A 20,351-nucleotide genomic window follows, 5' to 3' on the forward strand; every position below is an offset into this window, starting at 1 on the left:
TGCCAAAATGCGACCACCCATATCACCTTTATCACAAAACTTAAAAAATTACATAGCGAGAGCACATGGTTTCAAAATGAGCTAAACAAGTAAAACGAATGTTGAAATTACTCGTGTATTCTCTAATGCATAAAAGAACTGCTTTCATATATGATTTATAGCGGGAGTAAAGAAAATTACAAGGCAGAAGTCGTAACGAATAGATCTTGGCACCACAAATCATCTTAAAACAACCTTCAACTTTTCTTGCACCATCTCCCTCACCTTCAACTGTATACACATAAATAAAACATGCAAGTATTTGATCAGTAAGCAGAAGCAAAGTATCCACAACAGAATTGAGTTTCGAGATTTACAGATAAAATTTCCACGCGAACCTGACGGAACATGCATTTTATTTTGTGCACAGAGCAGTGCTCCCCCAAGGTACATTATATGTTTTCAAAAGCACATCCTCGGAGGAACACCGCTCCACAACTAGAGGTGCTTAATGGGTTGGGGACCCGCTAAAAGCTTGTTTCCCGACACATCTTAAAAGGGTCAAGCCTGGGCCGGGCTTTAAAAGGGTCTGGTCGATTTTACAAATTAGCATGTCGGGGCGGGCTTTCAACGGGTCGCTTGGACCTAAGCAAGTGCACCAACACTTTCATACTGACTCTAGATCAACAACAAACCTGGACCTAAGTTTTGAGAATTTTAGCTAATTTTATACTTTCCAGAAACATATTAAAACTATAATTTTATAGTTTTCGTACAGCAGCAATATTGAAAATATAAAATCTGGGACATGGATGTTTTATATCTCCCGATTCTGTCAGATGTTTTATGTCGGAAAAAGTCGTAGTTATTGAATTAATATTTATATAATTAGAGTTTTAGAATATACGTTATATGTTACATTAGCTAATATAGAATTAATATTTATGACATTGATTTCATAATTACTTAATAAAATGAAAATTTTTACATAAATGGGTCGGGGCGGGTCATATGGTGGACTATTGGCCCGACCCGGCCCGCTATAAAAATAACGTGACCTGACCCGCCCCATTGAACACTTCTATCCACAACGCACAAACCATCCTGTTTTTCTGATGTCTTTCCAATATGTTTTTATTTCTAACTTCTATGTCCTGCCACAAGGTATATCATTCACTTTATGAGAACAGCTACAACTACAAGGAGCACATCTAAGCTTCATATTCACTGCACTTGATATATGAACCCAATCTAATAGAAAATTACACCTGCATATCCTAATTTCATAAAAAGGATAAAATCCTATTTGTATCGGTACCTGATCCATTCTATTTAGTTGATAAGTTATTGTTCTCGAGTTTCAAACAGAGCATATACCTGCAAGTCATTTATTTCCTCGTCAGTAAGATTGCGCTCCATGGATCGGAAAGTTATGCGATAGCAATGACTTGTCATCCCCTTATTATTGGTAAAACTATCAATCAAGCTTATCTAGAAAAACATATAACGTCAATGGTCAATCTTCAAAAAGAAAGCTCCGATCAAGATTACCTAAAATTATTCAGCAAGAAAGTAGTAGCTAAAGTCATGGATGTATAACCTCTTCCACAAGGTCTCCTGCAATGCCTCGTACCACTTCACATAAGTTGTTCTCGGTAAATGACTCATTTATCCAAAAACTCATGTCTTTGTAGCAAGGAGGAAACTACAGATCAAACAAACATATATTTAGTAGCTATAGAAGCAGTTCCACAAACCAAAATCCATCGCTGAACAGTGTAACATAATTCGCCTGTTAATTCAGTTTTTGAATTTGCGATTCGCTCAAAATGACCCTAAAATAGCCTAAAACTGACTATAATTTGCTTTTTTTTATTCGCAAGGAGATTAGTAAATCATGTGACAATGTCGCTGAAGTAAGACCAGGGGATGACTAATCAATCTTGACTAAAAGTAAGATTACAGGTAATAGTCAATTATAAATAGAATCCATCTTTAGAACGGAAAACTTTAAGTTTCAACTTCAGAAACATAAAAATATTTCCAAGTCAATTATAAATTATTTTTATAATCTGAACAGCCCTTTTCATTCGAAACCCCCCCTTCTAGCAAGCTGCTCTCTCAAGTCCTAACACCTTCAACCACCTACTTTGAAGTTTGAAGCAGATTTTATCTCATTGACCACTATACCAAAGTTTCAAAATTCATGAATTTTTCTGTAAAATATCATGAGATTAGTTGAAATTTCCAGATGCATTACCTTTGAAAAAGGCTTGAATTTGACACCAAGCTGTCCTTTAGCGAACTGTAATATGCAAACCCAGAGAGGAAAGCCAAATCATGCAAAAAATAAAGGATAGAGTGGTAACATCGATAACAAACATGCAACACTAAAAGATCACAGGGGATCTGGAGAATAAGGACCTGAGAAGTAAACCGGTCATCAGATGACCAGAAAAGCCGAATGTCGGGTATGTCAAATAAGACCATAGCCAGCCTCTCTAACCCCAGTCCAAAAGCCCAAGCATAGTTGTCTGGTTTGCCGTTTGCCTTTAATATCTCCTGCTCCATTACCCCGCAGCCCAAAACTTCCAACCACTTCTCCTGCCAAACAAAATTATGGTAACCAGTTTATAGCTGATGGAATTCACATAAAGATAAACTCACAACAGAAATGTTACAGGTTAAAAAATTCAGATATAACATTCAATCAACCTAATGTCACAAAGTGGCTCGTGGGTTGAGGAGTCTGAAGCACGCACCTTACCTTTGTGATAACAAATGGATTGTTTTAAATTGGCTTTAATTGCAAACATCATCTACAACTTCACAAATAAAGAAATGCACATAATTTAATGAGCCTTTTTACTAATCCATTGAAATCAAAGAACTATTAATTTTAGGCTTTATAGAGAATATAGATACACAATCATAGTAAAAAATTACAATTAAGTTTTCACAATTCCAAGACAAACAAACATTTTGAAAAGTGTACCCTTGGGAGAGGCTAAAAAAGAGTGCAAACATAGTGTTGAAGTTTCAAGGATGTCATCCTTGCCAGCGGTATAAATGCAAGTAACTGAATTTACCTTAGTGTAGTGTCCAATGTGATAAGTACATTTATGTTTATGAAAGAAAAGAATCCCAATAAGCAATCCAACGAAAGTGCAACAGTCTCACCCAAGAAAAGGAGGTCAAAGGCTACTCAAAGCCATGTTCATTATTGGTGTCCAGTTTGTTAAACTGAACCAATTCCCAATGGTTTAGAGAGCACTATACAAGAAAACAATGCTGAGCCCATGATAAAGGATAGCAACAACAGCTCAGGATAAGAATCCAACACCAGCAGGTCGCGTAATAGCTCCAGCAGGACGCATAATTCAGCATCAACAGAGACAGGACGCATAAATATTTACCAGTCGCCCTGGGAACTGACATAGAGCCAAGCAGGGTGATAGAGGAAGCTGAGTCATGGACTGGAAGTGACACCCTGCCATGTAAAGATGACAAGGAACTCAAGCAGGACTGGAGCAAGTTGCATGGGCCACGAACTAAAGGATCTAAAACAATCCTGCAGGTTGAAGAGAAGTCCCTACAGGATGAGAATAAGACCCTGCAGGATGAAAGAATCCAGACGATGCGTCCTGCAAAACGCGTGTAATAATCTTAGTTGTTTTTCTTGTCTTTCTTTTAGTTTTGTTAACCTAATGTTCAGGTTCCCCGTTTTTCCCGCCTTTTCGTTCCCCCAAACAATCTATAAATAGGCATAGGCTCCATTGTAAAACTCAGTTTTCAGTTTTAATCAAGTATTGGATTTATCCTTTCTTTACCTTGAGTGTGTGTGATAATTCAAGCGTTTTTGTGAGGCAACACGAGAACAAAAACCTTGTTATAACTGGGAGTAGTATCTGGTTATAGGAAGGGAATTGATTGCTTTGAATTAATCATTCAAGTCAATCAATTCAAAGAAACAATCCTTCGTAGTCGTGTTCTTCATTTGCAATACGAACACATGTTGGGTGATTTTTTGGGGGTTTTTCAAGACTATAGCCTAGGTTCTTGATAATCCTCTTCATTGTTGATAATATCATTGTTTTCACCCCCGGATTCAGTCCAAATTGGTATCAGAGCATGGTTGAAGAGGGCGTGACAAATCAAGAAATCAAGAAAGTTCAACCATAGACACCATCACACGAATCTAGTAAGATCTTTTGTGATTTTTTTAGGAGTAGAAGAATATTGCATGCAGATGATCAGGTATCTTTGAAATTTGCCTACATTTCTAATTTCACATTTGATTGTATTCATTCTCAGTTTTGAATCTTGACATTCACTACATTTCACGCTTATTTTGCATAACTGTTGAGTTTTGAAATTGGAAAATTGATCTCTGTTTTTGTTTGTATACGGATTTTGGAGTGCATTCTAGACTTTTCTGTGGTATAATCATTTTAGTAAGTTTACATAGATTGCATCTAGTTGCACGGTTCTTTTTCCTTTTTGTGATCTGTGATTCAAGATTCTTGAAACTCAAGAATTTACTTGTTGGTTTTCCTGTTTTTTTTCTTGTCAATATTGTATTCTTTGTTGTTGTTCTTGGTTTTTCTCTCGTCTTTCAATATGAATGCTGAAGAGAGGAGATTATTGTTGGAGGAAACCATGTTAATAATGGACCAAAGAATAGCTGAGTTGAGGATTCGGGATAGGAACAATGGAAACACTGAGGATAAAAGTCTAAGGATAGATGTTTCGGAGTTTACTGGTCAGGCTTTGAACCCTGAGAAGTATCTTGACTGGGAGGGCAGCTTAGAGGGTTATTTTGAGTATAAGGACACCCCCTTAGATAAACAATATAAGATAGCCAAGGTTAAACTTACCAAATTGGCTGCAACTTGGTTAGAAGGTTTACAGAGGCAAAGAGTCAGGGAAGGAAAAGGTAAGATTGATTCTTGGGAAAAGCTTAAGAAGAAACTTAGAAGGAAGTATATCCCAGGAAATTACAACCAACAACTTTCCATGCAATGGAACTCTTTGACCCAAGGGAACAGATTAGTAGCCCAGTACATTCAAGATTGGGAGAGACTCTCTGTGCTTTGTGACATCACTGACTCAGAAGACATGAGAGTAGGAAAATTCTTCACTGGACTGAGGGAAGACTTGAGAGTGCAGATTTGCCAAATTCCTAACCTCATAGTGGCTTTAGCAGGAAGCCATGCTAAACTCTTAGAACAGTATTCTAGGAAAAGACCAACATCGGTTACAGGGCAGTCTTTTGCTAGCAATAGTTCCACCACTACAACCAAAAGCACTAACACTACACCCCCCCTGATTTAGATAACACCTATATTCAGAAGGAATCTGGGGAAGTTATACCTTATACCTCTGATTTAGATACTGATAAAGAACAACTGTTTCCTGAAGAAGATTGGCACAAGACCTTAGTGGTTAGAAGAAGTTTTCATTCCACACCTAAGGGTAAAAAGTCAGATCAGAGGGAGAATATCTTTCAAACTGAGTGTAGGGTGAAAGATAGGCTGTGTGATCTGATCATAGATGGAGGGAGTGAGACTAATTGTGTGAGTCAAGACTTAGTGCAGGAATTGAACCTCAAAACTCAAGCTCACCCTCATCCCTACAAATTAAAGTGGTTAGACAACAAAGCTAGTAGGTCCGTTGGAAAGCAAAGTTTAGTCACCTTGACCATAGGTTCTTATCAAGACCAAATCTTATGTGATGTGTTAGACATGAGTGCATGCCACATTCTTTTAGGGAGACCATGCCAGTATGACAGGAGGGTGAAACATGACGGGTACACTAACACTTACACTCTGAGACATGAAGGTAAGATGAATGAGTTGATACCTCTTCCCCCACACAGAACCATACCCCCCCCCCTAAGGGCAAACAACCTATACACTTGATCAGCAGGAAGAGCTGCATTATGGAAATTAGACAGGTGGCTCAGGGATGGATAATGTTTACCAAGGACGTTGACCCAGGGAGAACTAAGTTGCCTACTGAAATTAAACCAATCATTGAGGAATATAAGGATGTTTTTCCTGAGGATTTACCCATAGGATTACTACCTCTCAGAGGAATTGAACATCAGATAGACCTCATACCAGGGGTTGTGTTACCCAACAAACCTGCATATAGGACTAACCCTAAAGAGGCTGAAGAACTCCAAAAACAGGTCAAAGAACTGTTGGACAGAGGATTTGTAAGGGAGAGTCTTAGCCCGTGCGTTGTACCCACACTGTTAGTTCCTAAGAAGGATGGAACTTGGAGAATGTGTGTTGATAGTAGAAGTATTAATAACATAACTATCAAATATAGATTCCCCATACCTAGAATAGATGACTTAATGGATGACTTGTCTGGGGCTGAGTGGTTCAGTAAACTAGATTTGAGGAGTGGTTACCATCAGATCAGGATGAAAGCAGGGGATGAGTGGAAAACTGCTTTCAAGACCAAATATGGGCTTTATGAATGGATGGTCATGCCATTTGGGCTCACAGGTGCCCCTAGTACCTTTATGAGACTCATGACAGAGGTTTTGAGACCTTTTCTAGGTAAGTTTGTAGTAGTCTACCTAGATGACATTTTAGTATACAACAAGGGTTTACAAGAGCACATGTCACATTTAAGACAACTCTTAGACAGGCTTAGGGAGTAGAGGCTATTTGCTAAGCTAGAGAAGTGTGATTTCCTTATGCCCCAAGTAAATTTCTTAGGATTTATCATAGGAAGAGAGGGTATTCAACCTGATCCTTCCAAAGTAGAAGCCATCAAGGATTGGCCCATACCCAGCACTGTCACTTAAGTTAGATCATTTTATGGTTTGACATCTTTTTATAGGAGATTCATTAAGAATTTCAGTAGTGTGATGAGTCCAATCACAGTAACCAAACAGGGAGCCTTTAGTTGGACACCTGAGGCACAGCAGGCCTTTGAAGAAGCAGAGCACCCATTTTGAAACTACCAAATTTTAACCAACCATTTTGAGGTAGAATGTGATGCTTGTGGTACAGGAATTGGAGCTGTCCTACTCCAAGAGGGAAAACCTATTACTTACTTTAGTGAAAACCTGAATCAAAGTAGACTAAATTACTCCACTTACAACAAAGAATTATATGCCTTAGTGAGAGCTTTAGAGCATTAGGCACATTATCTGAGGATTCAACCCTTTGTGTTGCACACAGACCATGAGTCCCTTAAGTACATCAATGGCCAGAAAAAATTAAACACCAGACATGCTAGATGGGTAGAGTATCTTCAAACCTTTGATTTTGTAGCTAAATACAAGTCAGGCAAAACTAATGTTGTAGCTGATGCCCTGAGCAGGAAACAACACCTCCTAGCTCTTTTAGAGTCTAAAATCCTAGGATTTGAGTTAGTCAAAGAGCACTATCCTACAGATGAGGATTTTAAGGACATCTACCTATGTTGCTTAGAGGGTCCTAATGGCACTTATTACTTACAACAGGGGTTCCTGTACAATAAAAACAGGCTTTGCATACCTAAGATACCTTTGAGGATGTTATTAGTAAAGGAAGCCCATGAAGGATGTTTAGCTGGACACTTTGGGATATAGAAAACTCTAGATTTTCTAGCACAAAACTTCCTTTGGCCTAAGATGCTTGGCACGGTAGGTAAATATGTGCTTAGATGTGAAAGTTGCATAAAGGCTAAGTTAGTCTTTCGCAGAGGAGAATACAAACCCTTACCCATTGCACGCAAACCTTGGGAGCACGTAAGCATGGATTTCATCATGGCTTTGCCTAGGACACAGAGGCATAAAGACTCAATCATGGAAGTAGTACACAGGTTCTCTAAGATGGCTCACTTCATTGCATGTGCAAAGGTGGATGATGCAACTAATATAGCTAGGATGTACTTTGTAGAAGTTGTAAGGTTGCATGGGGTTCCCAGGACTATAGTGTCTGATAGGGACAACAAGTTTCTGAGTTCTTTCTGGAACACCTTATGGAGACTGCTTGGCACAAAGCTTTGTTTCAGTACATCTCACCACCCCCAAACTGATGGGCAAACTGAGGTGACCAATAAAACCTTAGGGTCTATACTAAGAACTCTTGTTAGCAAGAATCTTAGGGACTGGGATTTAAAGCTTAGTCATGCAGAGTTTTCCTACAACAAAAATCCTAGTTGTAGCACCAAGTACTCCCCCTTTGAATGTGTTTATGGAGTGAATCCTTTACTGCCACTAACTTTGATTGATTTGCCAATGGCTGACAGATTCCACTAGAGTGCCAAAGACCAAGCTGAAGTACTCTTGTAGATACACAAGCAAGTGTATGATAACATAATCAAGGCTAACGAAAAGTATCAGCACAGAAAAAACAAAGGACTTAAAGACACCAGGCAACTGGAGATTGGAGATTTTGTGTGGGTGCACCTCAGAAAAGAAAGATTTCCACACCAGAGGAAGAATAAGTTAATGCCAAGAGCAATGGGACCCTACCAAATCTTGGATAAATATAGAGATAATGCCTTTAAAATAGATCTACCAGCAGAGTATGGTATCTCCTCTACCTTCAACATAGGAGATCTGACTCCTTACCTAGGGGATACAGAATTAAGGGCAATTCCTTTTCAAGAAGAGGGGAATGAACCAATTCCCAATGGTTCAGAGAACACTAAACAAGAAAACAATGCTAAGCCCATGATAAAAGATAGCAACAACAGTTCAGGACAAGAATCCAACACCAGCAGGTCGTGTAATAGCTCCAGCAGAACGCATAATCTCAGCATCAGCAGAGACAGGACGCATAAATATTTACCAGTCACCCTGGGAACTGACATAGAGCCAAGAAGGGTGATAGAGGAAGCTCAGTCATGGACTGGAAGTGACACCCTGCCATATAAAGATGACAAGGAGCTCAAGCAGGACTGGACCAAGTTGCATGGGCCGCAAACTAAAGGATCTAAAACAATCCTGCAGGTTGAAGAGAAGTCCCTACAGGATGAAAGAATCAGGACGATGCGTCCTGAAAAATGCGTGTAATAATCTTAGTTGTTTTTCTTGTCTTTTTTTTAGTTTTGTTAACCTGATGTTCAGGTTCCCGTTTTACCCGTCTTTTTGTTTCCCAAAAAATCCATAAATAGGCATAGGCTCCATAGTAAAACTCAGTTTTCAATTTTAATCAAGTATTGGATTTATCCTTTCTTCTCCTTGAGTGTGTGTGATCATTCAAGCGTTTTTGTGAGGCATCACGAGAACAAAAACCTTGTTGTAACTAGTAGTATCCGGTTATAGGAAGGGAATTGATTGCTTTGAATTAATCATTCAAGTCAATCAATTCAAAGAAACAATCCTCCATAATCGTGTTCTTCATTTGCAATACGAACACAAGTTGGGTGATTGTTTGAGGGTTTTTTAAGACCATAGCCTGGGTTCTTGATAGTCCTCTTTGTTGTTGATAATATCATTGTTTTTACCCCCGGATTCAGTCCATAAACTCTAAAGGGTTGATCCATGTTGAGGGATTTTTTATGCTCTATATGTCCATTCTCGATGGAGCCAAAGATTAATACTCCATTCTATGGTTTTGAATTATGATGAATGACGGTAAAATAGCTAAAGAAATCACTTGTACTTCTTATTTATATAAAGTTGCAATGATGTTTACAATCAAAGATCAACACAAATTCACAACTTTGTTATTACAAGGGTAACGTTATATACATCCAACCCTTCAACCTTGCATACGCAAGAGCGGCTTGGTATTAGAGTAATGACAAGTTAGTCAACGTTCTATATAATTATAACTTAGATTTTATAAACTGTGTGGAGAAAAATTAAGTATCACTTTCCACTTACTTCTATCATGTAGCTCAATCACTAATTTAGAATTTTGCTTTTAAATTAATATAATACATATGCCTAACAATCAGGAATATTGAAAAAGTTGCTCACACAAGTTTTTTCAATACTATCACATGAAAAGTTTATGTATCTCTTAATTGACTTTTGGTTTGCTTGACCTATCGTTGCTAATGCTTGCCAAGAAGTGATTGTGACTAATGACGAGTGGAATTTCTAGTCTAATAGATTTTTAATATAAACAAGCAAATATAGATTTCAAAAGCTCTGATCGCATCAAGATAAAGGATGAGTTAGTTGTATGAATCAAATCCACAAAGTTCCTTATCCTCCATTCACTTGTTTCTAGGGCTAAGAGCCCTTGCAAACTCTTTCTTTTTATATCATTTTTAACCCCCTCCATGAATACAACTTTGTCCTCCCCAATCCTCATTTAAAACTATTTTCTATCTACCTTCCTTAACAATCATGTTGTGTATGATGTCGCACCTGTTAAACCAACGCAACCAACTCTTCTTTAAATTATCCACAACATTTGCAATTCCAACCTTCCATTGGACATTTTCATTACTAATATAAATGCTTAAAGTGTTTGCATAGATACATCTCAACACACATCTCAAAATAAGCATCTCTTGATACACCTATGTGTTTAGCATAATCTTTTCATTTTTTAAAGGCTCGAAATCATATATTGGTGTTAATCTAACAGTTTTCATAGAAACTATTCCTTTTAGTCCTAGATGTACATTTTGATTGCAAAACAAATCATATTCTCAGAACCACTGAGCCTATATCTTGAGAGTTAAAATCTCCAATCCTTTAGAGAATTGACCCAAGAAAATGCATACTTTTCGATACCTACTTGCCATCTAATATTACTACATCCTCATCATGTTCCCTTAAATATCAAAGTAAATTAGCATTTTATTCACCTAGCTTTTCTCAATATAGTTTTATTTGAGTTGATCCTATACCTTCCTAGTCTTCATCACTCTAACTTAGTTTAATAATAGTTCTAGTTTCGTACCCTCATCCACCAAAACAATATCATTTAAAAATATCATACACCACCTAAACATAGCAATAAGAGAAACCTTTGTTAATCCATGTCCATTTCTCCATGTGCCTTGACCTCTACTATCACTTGTATAAATCAAAAGAGAAAGCTCATCCCAAAAAATTGGTTGTTCATACAATTGAAGTGGGACAACACCATGACTTGAAATGATCTCAAATTAATTAGAATCGAACTGCTTAGGCCCAACGTCCTCGTTGGTCGCGCTTGGCTTAACCCAAGCAAAACTCTGTAGGCCGCTAATCTCATAAGAACAAACATAAGAGATCATCCCAAAAGACTAGTCTATTCATGAGAAAATCCATTTGATCAATAAATCACTCAATAGTAGTAAACCAAACTAGCGACGTAGGAAAAGCTCTTTAGCTTGGGATGGGCTCAAAACCATTACACATATCTTCAATCATGTCAATTATACAATGTATACCCATCTTTATTATCATCTCTACACAATAAGTCACTTAGTTATCTTTCATAACCCTTTTTCACACTCCAAGTCGATGAAAATCATAAGCAAAGTTTACTAGTGTAGTAATACTCCATTATTTGTCCATCAATCTGAAAATTTCGATTATTGTTCAACCAAACACAAATCTAAATACTTATACATCTCAAATTGTGATTAATCATTCTTACGTACAGGTTAATTGCAAACTTTATCCCATGTGTATCTCCATAGTGTTAATAAGTAACAACAGACTTTTTCTCCACAAAAAAGCATGTTCCTTTTAGTCTTTTAAATCTCATTATCGAATTGGTAATTGTCCATACCAACCTCACAAAGGAACAAGTGAGAGAAGGTGTAAAACATATTCTCTCAAGTGATTATGTCTCTTTTGCTATAAATTGGTCTCATCAAAAGAGTACAGTGGAAACCTTAATAGGATTTGATCGAATATAGCATGTACGAGAAGCATTGTGAGGTTAGTTAGAGGAGATCTGGATGAATAGGGGCCACAATTGTATACACAAAGAGAGTAAGAACTAAGAAGAGAAAAGGACGCAAACAAAAATATAAGGAGGTTTTTTTTTAAGAAAAGAGAAAGATCATTTGAGTTAAATTTATTTTTATCATACTTTTAGCTTTCCTCGAGTGAGATGCGACCAAAGATGAATAGTTTTTTAGTTTATAATGGACTATAGTTAAATCGCTTGTTAAAGCATGTACATTTCTTATTTATGTGAAGTTGAAAGTTTTTGCAATAAGGGTCTATAGGAATCAGTCTCTTTGTTTATGAAAGGGTAAGGTTGCGTAAATTGGACCCTGAAATCACGCCTAGGTAGGAGCTTGGGTAGCAGTATCAGCCACTTAGTGGCTACAGGGTAATGGAATGTTGATTTCAGTTTTTCTTTGGTGAGATCAAATCTCTTAAATGCTTGATACCTATCTTTAACTTCTATATTTTCAGCTTAATTCAATTAATATAACCATCTTCATTTTATCTTGACTTAGCAATTGTAGCTCATAACACTTTTCAACCTTTAGTTTCTTAATTCTATGCCTCCTGCTTTCCTAACTTTAAATAGGATATCTCCTGTAACATCCACTTGACTAACATTAAACAACTTGTTCAAGACTTCATGGATAAGAATGACAGCCGTTTATTTGAAGAAAAGCTCCCCAGCATGTGCACACAAAGGAATCACATCACATGCTTTTATTCCAAACATGCCAAAAATGCAACTAAGTTTTGTTGAGTTTTTCATTTCTTGCTTTCCTAACAAATTTATCAAAGTATCCTACCTTATAGTCCATGCAATTCTTTTAACTGTTGCAATTCCTTAAGTGTCTAGGCTCTATCAAACAGAATCTTCAACCTCATTTTCGGATGAAACCCCAAAACTTTTTAGACAAAAGAACCTTCAAATTTTAATGAATTAAAACGAAGCATCAGTGAAAATTCTTTGATACACACACCCTCATGAACTAGAGAGTTCAGATCAAAACTAATAATACGGATAAAACCATTTCAAAAGCCACAGCTTACACAGTAGCAACATTATTGATCAAGCTTATAAAACAGACTACTCACAAACTTTATGTATTTACTGTATCAATTGTTTAGGGATATAATATATAAATTTATCATTGAGTAACAACGTCTAACATGATTAACCAAACCAGACTACCTGAGTCTTTGGTGTGGCTGTAGATATAAGTATACAAGCAGTCAGATATCTAAATTCAAAATCAAGATACAACATCATGTCATCATACAAATACCTGTGGATGAGAGTAGAGTCAGTAGATTAGGACAGGGTAACCAGCATCAGATATAGAATTCAACAAACTCAACAGCAAAGAGAGTGTTTAATTATTACACTAGCCCAAAAGCAGAATGATTCACATGGATCAGGACTCGAGAACCAAACAAAGGTAGCCAGTTAGCATAACCAAGGCACAGTTGAACATCCTTGAACAATAAAAGGTCCATAATTATTACACTTCCAAATATACTACAAATGGCCTCAGCACAATAAATACAACATCATATTCTGCTCTTAAGTGTCAGAGAAAAGACTATGACATTCAACTAGAGGGGCGTTAGTTGAGATAAGGCTCAACACAATTAAGGGAAAGCTTGTTTGTGGCAGCCACAATTTTTAGACTAGTTGGCGGGAAAAGCAATCAACACTAATAATCACTATATATATATATATATATATATATATATATATATATATATATATATATATATATATATATATATATATACATAGGAGAGTAGGAAGAGAGATACTATCAGACAAATAGCAAGTTTGCTAGTTAGCTTATGGAGAGACCATTTTCAGTTTCTCTTGTATTGTCAAAGGAGCAGAAATATCAATACAATCATCATACATGCAGGAGAGCAAAAAGAGAGACATTATGACTAACCAATTGAAAAGTTTTGTTGTAGCTTGTTAGATTTAAGAGAATCCAGCTACTTTGTTTTTCCAATTGTAATCAAGAATTATTAATAGAATATGCCATATTCTCTTGATCCAAACTCCGATTTTTTAGTGCAAAACTACACAGCAGCATATACTCGCAAGTCGCAACCTCAACACAATATTAAGAGCTACCACTAAGACTAGAATACAACCATCAGACTTACGTTCATTTGATTTGAGTAATTAAACCACCCAAAATGCGGAGCAGTACCATCAGAGGATTCACTAAATTAGCATGTCAACAAGTACCTACCCCAGCTATTGTTTACTGCTTACAAGATAGACATGTGGTTTCTGTTACCTCATCCTCCTAAAAAGCAAAGCTTTGTGAGTTGTTAAAGTAAACCAAAAAGCAAGAAAAAGGTATGCCATTGAGTATTTACGAAGAATCATCCCATAAAATTTAAATTCATTAAAGATAATTTTTCCTACAGTAATTCTATTACGGAAGAAGGGTGACCCAACAAAATATACATAAGCAATTATTTAAACTCAGCTCAGGTCAGAACTCTCACTCCCCTTCTCTTATATAATGAATATAAGAAGACTAAAATAGATGAAAGATTAGCATGAGAAAACAACAGCCTCATGATGAACATTGAGCAGGCAAGGTGGTAGGGACTGGTGACGGAAAAAACTGACCAGGCCTGCATTGATAAATCCAAAGCTCAGATTCTCTAGCTCCTAATTTCATTACACCTTCCTCGTGTAAAATGGCCTCAGTTATCATTAGATAAATCAAGCACAAAATTAAGTAAAAAGTGAGAGATAGGTACCACACTCTCACTCTGTTATAAATTATCTTTTGCAACCAAATACCAAATCAATACATCCGAACTCCAAACTGTTGAATAGGCTGACTTAATGTGAACGAACCCTAAATCTTTTCATCACCTTTATCATTAGTGTTCAAATTTTTTCCTCAAGTTCACTACCAGTTAAGAAGTAGGGTCCACGTCAGTATTTATGAACATTAGAGTTTCTAGCAGAATAATGGAAGGAATTCCAAAAATAGCATTCCTTAATCCATCTTTGCTCAATATTATTATTATACTAAGCTTTTCCAGCATAATTTTCCCTGACCCTTCAAAACTATTCCTTATATTCTGACCCTCAAAAAAATGCTCATTACTCCATAAACATGGGCAGTAACCTTGGCAACTTAGTTTCTTTCCTTTTCTACAAAAGGTTGCTCAGTGGAACCTAGTCATTGTTACTTGCTTTGGATTAGCTAGAGCCCTATAATAGGTTCTTTCCACATACATTTTAATTTGTTCATCATGAGTATTGTATGCCAACAACCTGAAAACCCCAGTACTAGTTTGCTCATCTTCAACATGGGACACACATTAATATACCAAGAGTCTTTTGTTTATCCATCAGGGTACACTAGAGATTGGACAGTAAATAATAGAAAAACCTTGCAATAGGCGGCTTAAAATTTAGACTCTCGTCCTTTTTTTCTATTAAGATATGAATAATTTGCGAATTACAGCCTTAAAGTTTAGCACTTTTGCAAATTACAGCCTCAATGTTTATTTTTTGCGAATTACAGCCATCAAAGTATCAAAGTCTACAGCGTTCAGGCCAAATCACAGAATTCCGACCATTTTGGTGATCGGAATTTCAAATTAAGTGGTTGAAATTCTGTGATTTGGCCAGCAAGATGTAGACTTTTATACTTTGGTGACGGTAATTCACAAAAAATAAACATTGAGATTGTAATTAGCAAAAGTCCAAAACTTTAAGGCCGTAATTCGCAAAATATGCTTAAGGTAAAATATCAAAATTCAAAATACTAAGAAAGAGGAATGAAGGAAATCAATTACTTCAAAAACAGGCCACACATGTACTGAAGCTCACATGTAATGAAGGACAAGGTGCTTTAAGGACAGAATTTCTCATTAGATTTGACTAAACGTTCATTCACCTGGCAGGAAGACAGGAACATTCAAGACAGATAAATAAATGAGAAGCTGAAGCAATAAGAACATATAGGCAGTTTAGGCACATAATTAGGCTGATAAAGAAAAGATCAGATTTTTGAAAAGCAAATCATGTTTTAAGAAAGACAGTTTTCTCATCTCAGTAATTTATGAAGGGATTCTATAACATTCAGCAACAACGCCATGCCTTGAGATATAACAATCAAGCACCCAAAAATGCAGAATAAGTAGACTAAACTCAAAATGATAGAATGATATATATGAAAAGTTTTTTATCTATACCTGGAAAAATATTTCAAGTTCATATGATGGATTCGTGAAAGGAAAGTATGTATCAACCCACCGCATCTCCACAGCACCTGCAAATGGCACATGAGATATGATGAGGCGTCATCTAACAACATGTGCAAGCATGGGCAGATCCAACTGGATCCCGTGCCCGCACGTTAGGGCACTGAAATTTTGTAAGAATTTATAGTTTGTAAGATTTGAGCATAAGACCTTTAAGACCTTTTGTATTGAAGCCTTGATGAGGAAGCTCGTCAAAATGGATTATAAAATATCAGTTTTAAGAGTTGAATTGAAAACATTAATTTTAACATATATATTTATAATTTTTTTTTATATTTTTTATTGGATCGTTTTTGTCATGATTGTGCTCTCACTGAGTTTGACTCCTGGATCCGCCACTGTGTGCAAGATAGTACAACAAAAATACAAAACATATAGCAGATACTATTATTTGTGTTTCATGCATGGAACACTTTATGGTCATGAATACAAGTCAGTAGATCAAATCAAATAAAAAGACACAATTTTGTTGCAAGTTGTCTTACACCAGGCAAACTACACCTTAAAAGATGAAATTTGAAAATGAACCTAACAAGAGATAAATAAGACTCAATGGGCCAACTTTAGCATCTTGAAAGTAGGGCTACGGAAATATATCAATATAAATAAATTAAAACTTCATAATGAACAGAATGGTTGGACTAATTTTTCAATATATCTATAACATGAATGAAAGTTATGATATAATACCAAATCCAAGCAAACCCAAACCAACAACAACCTAGCTTCCCTTTCTTGTTGGGAGAAAAGAATATATTATATATATAACATGCCATTACCTCAATAGCCATTGACTCCCACATAGGCGGGGGATCGAGTGTGAAGTAATCAAATTCTCATTATCGAAAATATTTTAGCACATCTCTTAGCATTTAAAAATCATGCTTAACCATACGGATAAACAGAAACATTTCCGTCGTAATAGGCTACAGCTTATGAAGGGCAAGAATTTCATAAAATTCATAAATTTCTCCCTCAAACGTCCTACAATCAATTTTCTGGCTTTTAAGCTTTTTACAATAAACAGACAAATTTTGATTTAAGTCTTCCTTCATGATACCATAATTAAACTGCACATGAGATCATATGATATTTGCACAACTTGATTTATTATTGTTATATCTGCACAATCTGTGGGACATAAATTGGATCGAATAAATGGACAACATTACCAGATTAGACTGGATCCAGCATTGAAATTGAGTCCTGAGTAGCAATTTACCAGGATTGTGTCAGCTTTAAATGGTCAATGTGAAGAAAGTTTTTTAACGGCTTGAAGCAGCCCCCTTATAATCTAAGAGATACACAGGACTTCCAAGGAAACTATAACACAAAAAACAAATATAAAAGGATGCTCTGGAAATCTGTAGCTTGTTAGAATGTCCAGGTGAGGCAAGAAGATAAGAAAATATACATAGAACAACTAAATATGAATTTGCAGATTATTGACCTCTTAAAGGAGCATGTGAAGTGCATAACATACAACAGCAGAAAAGGTACGGTTAACATGACATCTCAATGGAATTTCACAATTCAATGCTCCATTTTCAAATAAACTTGCACAGTAAGTGGGTGAACTCTCTCATCATGAGTTCAAGGCTGTTCTTTCCGCAAATGAGCTGATTCTAATGAGCATTAGGTTCTTTCATATCCATCACAGTACACATGAGTGCTATTTCTGTCATGCACGTGCATTATAAAAATCTAATTTGATCCTTACGATGAAGCAATATGGTTAATATATATTTACCAAATAAATGCCGTGCCAAACCCTCCAGGCATGTTTTCAAATCCTGTGCTGTATAAGTTGTGGCATCCAAGCCAGATGATTCCCAATCATCGGGGGAAAATACACGAACACCTTCCATCTGTAACCATTTTAAATGAAAACAAAAAGTGAAGCAGCTAAATGAGCAGATAAACAGCCATGAATTTCAGAACACAGGATAAGAACCTGATGGAATACAGGATAATGGGTAGAGTCTATCGAGTCTCTACGGTAGACATCTCCGGTTACAAGGAAGTGAGTGTGCCCATTTCTTAGCAATTCAGCTTGATGAGCACTAGTATGACATCTCAAAACAGTTTGGGAGTCAACATAGTATGTATCATTATAACTCCTGCTCACGTGATCCGCAGGAACCAAGACATCATCAAAATTCTGCAAGGATTGATAGATTGAACCTGACGTTATAAAGATGCATTTAACACAGCTTGGAGCTACAAGCTAAATAACATATGGACAGACATAATAAAGCATAAAACCATTTTATTAAGTTCATTTAAAAATCATTTGGAAAGAAAAACCAGCATTTATATCCTAAAACTCCCGTTCGTTACATGGTCCAGTCTCACATCAATATAATTTTCCATTAACAACTCTTAACAAAGCTCTATTACGAATTTAATCACATAAATCAAATTTTAGGTATAAAATAACCACAATATGGGGCTGTTTGACGGTACAACGAGTTTGATCTTATCATGGTAAAAGAAGACACAAGCAATTACTCTTCCACACATGTATGCACAAGAAAACTAGACTGCTCATAATCACGAAAAATGTGCAGAAATGTGTTAATTAGAATATCAAAGTTAAGGGCATACCGCTTTTACAGAAACAATTGGACAAAGATCATCAAATTTTTCGAAGTTTTTGGAATAATTGGAATCAAAAAAATCATAGATTGCATTCTTCAAAATGCCTAGTGGGTGCTGATTCCGTCTGTGTAGTTGCATTCCAAGTTTTCTGAAAATTCCATCAGGGACATTGTTTGCGGGATCATCGCGCACCACATCTGAATTCCCATCCAACTTATTAAACCAATCAAAGAAACAACAAAAGAAAGCAAAACCCCTGACATGGTAGCAATTCCATCTAAAGTATTTATTAAGGTCAAATGTGTACTATTGAACAGTCATATATCCCAAAACCCATTTCCTATCAGCATTTTCCATATAAAGATAGAAAAGTTTTTCATCAAAATTCAAAGAGGTTCAAACAGCACATAGTCTTCAGAAGTTTTGACTTCCCTCTACAAGTACAACCTTTAAGTAAATTAACAATAATATCAAAAGATGAGAGAAAAAAATTGAAACTACTAATTCATACTAACAATAAATTCATTACCCCACAATCATTTAGTAGCTCCCACCTACGCGGGATTTGAGGTATTAGGATCATCCCCATTTCTTTAAAGTCCAGTGTCTATGTTAAGAGTGTTATGAATAGTGTGACTTGAGTGCACAATTGATGTGTGCATTCATATGTGTAAGTGATGGGATGGAATCCTATGGATTGGAATTAAGTTAGTAACTTAATGATTGTGGTGTTTAAGTGTAATTTATTTGTTGAAGAAATCATGGGAGTTATTGGTCTTAATGGCGTTTAATGAAGAAGTGCAAAGGGTTTTAGAAGATGCTTTGCTCGAGCAGAAACTGACAGAAAGAATAAGGTTGCTCGACCAGCTCGCTCGACCGAGCTCTTGGGTGAGTCGAGCGAACAAACAGAATGTATCCAGAAGCTGCCTGTAGCCCGCTCGACCAAGCCGCTCGACCGAGCGAGCCTCTGTTCTGGTCGAGCGGTTCTTCTGACGATTCATAAGCTATTGTCTTTCGTCCCTTTTAACTTCTTGGAACTGTTTCAAAGTAGTTAATACTCAGAATTAAGGTTGTTTTCTCATTGAATGTACTTAGTACTATAAATAGAGAGCTCTCTTGCTCATCCAAGATGCATCAAACACATCAAACACAACCCCTAAGTCAAACACATAGCCTTTTGTTTTTATCTCTAACTCAATTGTAATACTTCATTTGTAAGAGTGTTTTACTCCATCATTGGGTGAACCTCCTTAAATCATTGTGCCATTTTGCAAATTTTATTTTATCAAACGTTTGTCAGTTCATTCAAATTGTTATCGTTCATCAAAGTTCTTAACATCGTACCGATCTTGGCAAATTATTTCAAAGAGGTTGACATGTATAATATAGCATTAAACATAAACTCCCTCTTAATTTTCTTCTATCCGGTTACATAATGTAAAGCTCCAATCCATGAGGTTACACCAAAAGTACAGATTAAAACCCTAAATAAAACCCATTTGACATACTCACAAATAACTTAATTAACAGCCATAGCAAAATCAAATTCGCAAATAACGGAAAACATATATATATATATAAAGGAAGAATTGAATGAATGAATAAAGAAGCAATTTTG

General features: G+C 36.3%; 1 protein-coding gene across 6 annotated transcripts in view; it reads right to left on the reverse strand.

Moving 5' to 3' along the window:
• Positions 1–20,351, reverse strand: part of LOC130817929 (phenylalanine--tRNA ligase, chloroplastic/mitochondrial-like) — a 20,739-nt gene continuing 388 nt past the window's right edge. Inside the window, exons 2-11 of one of the 6 annotated variants that reach the window (XR_009043897.1) lie at positions 18,740–18,930; positions 18,087–18,293; positions 17,883–18,000; positions 16,064–16,140; positions 2,404–2,583; positions 2,240–2,284; positions 1,580–1,684; positions 1,298–1,470; positions 181–270; positions 1–26 (exon numbers count right to left, since the gene is read on the reverse strand). Coding sequence is in view for 4 of the 6 variants with exons in the window: in XM_057683903.1 (XP_057539886.1) it covers positions 220–270; positions 1,357–1,470; positions 1,580–1,684; positions 2,240–2,284; positions 2,404–2,583; positions 16,064–16,140; positions 17,883–18,000; positions 18,087–18,293; positions 18,740–18,930 (1,088 nt within the window). In the remaining 2 variants the exon portion in view is untranslated. Of the gene's footprint in view, positions 271–1,297; positions 1,471–1,530; positions 1,685–2,239; positions 2,285–2,403; positions 2,584–16,063; positions 16,141–17,882; positions 18,001–18,086; positions 18,294–18,739; positions 18,931–20,351 lie in introns of all 6 variants that reach the window. The other 5 variants (XM_057683903.1, XR_009043898.1, XM_057683905.1 and 2 more) reach the window with 5 other exon arrangements.

The sequence above is a fragment of the Amaranthus tricolor genome, chromosome 7, assembly GCF_026212465.1.
Source record: "Amaranthus tricolor cultivar Red isolate AtriRed21 chromosome 7, ASM2621246v1, whole genome shotgun sequence".
Lineage (NCBI taxonomy): Eukaryota > Viridiplantae > Streptophyta > Magnoliopsida > Caryophyllales > Amaranthaceae > Amaranthus > Amaranthus tricolor.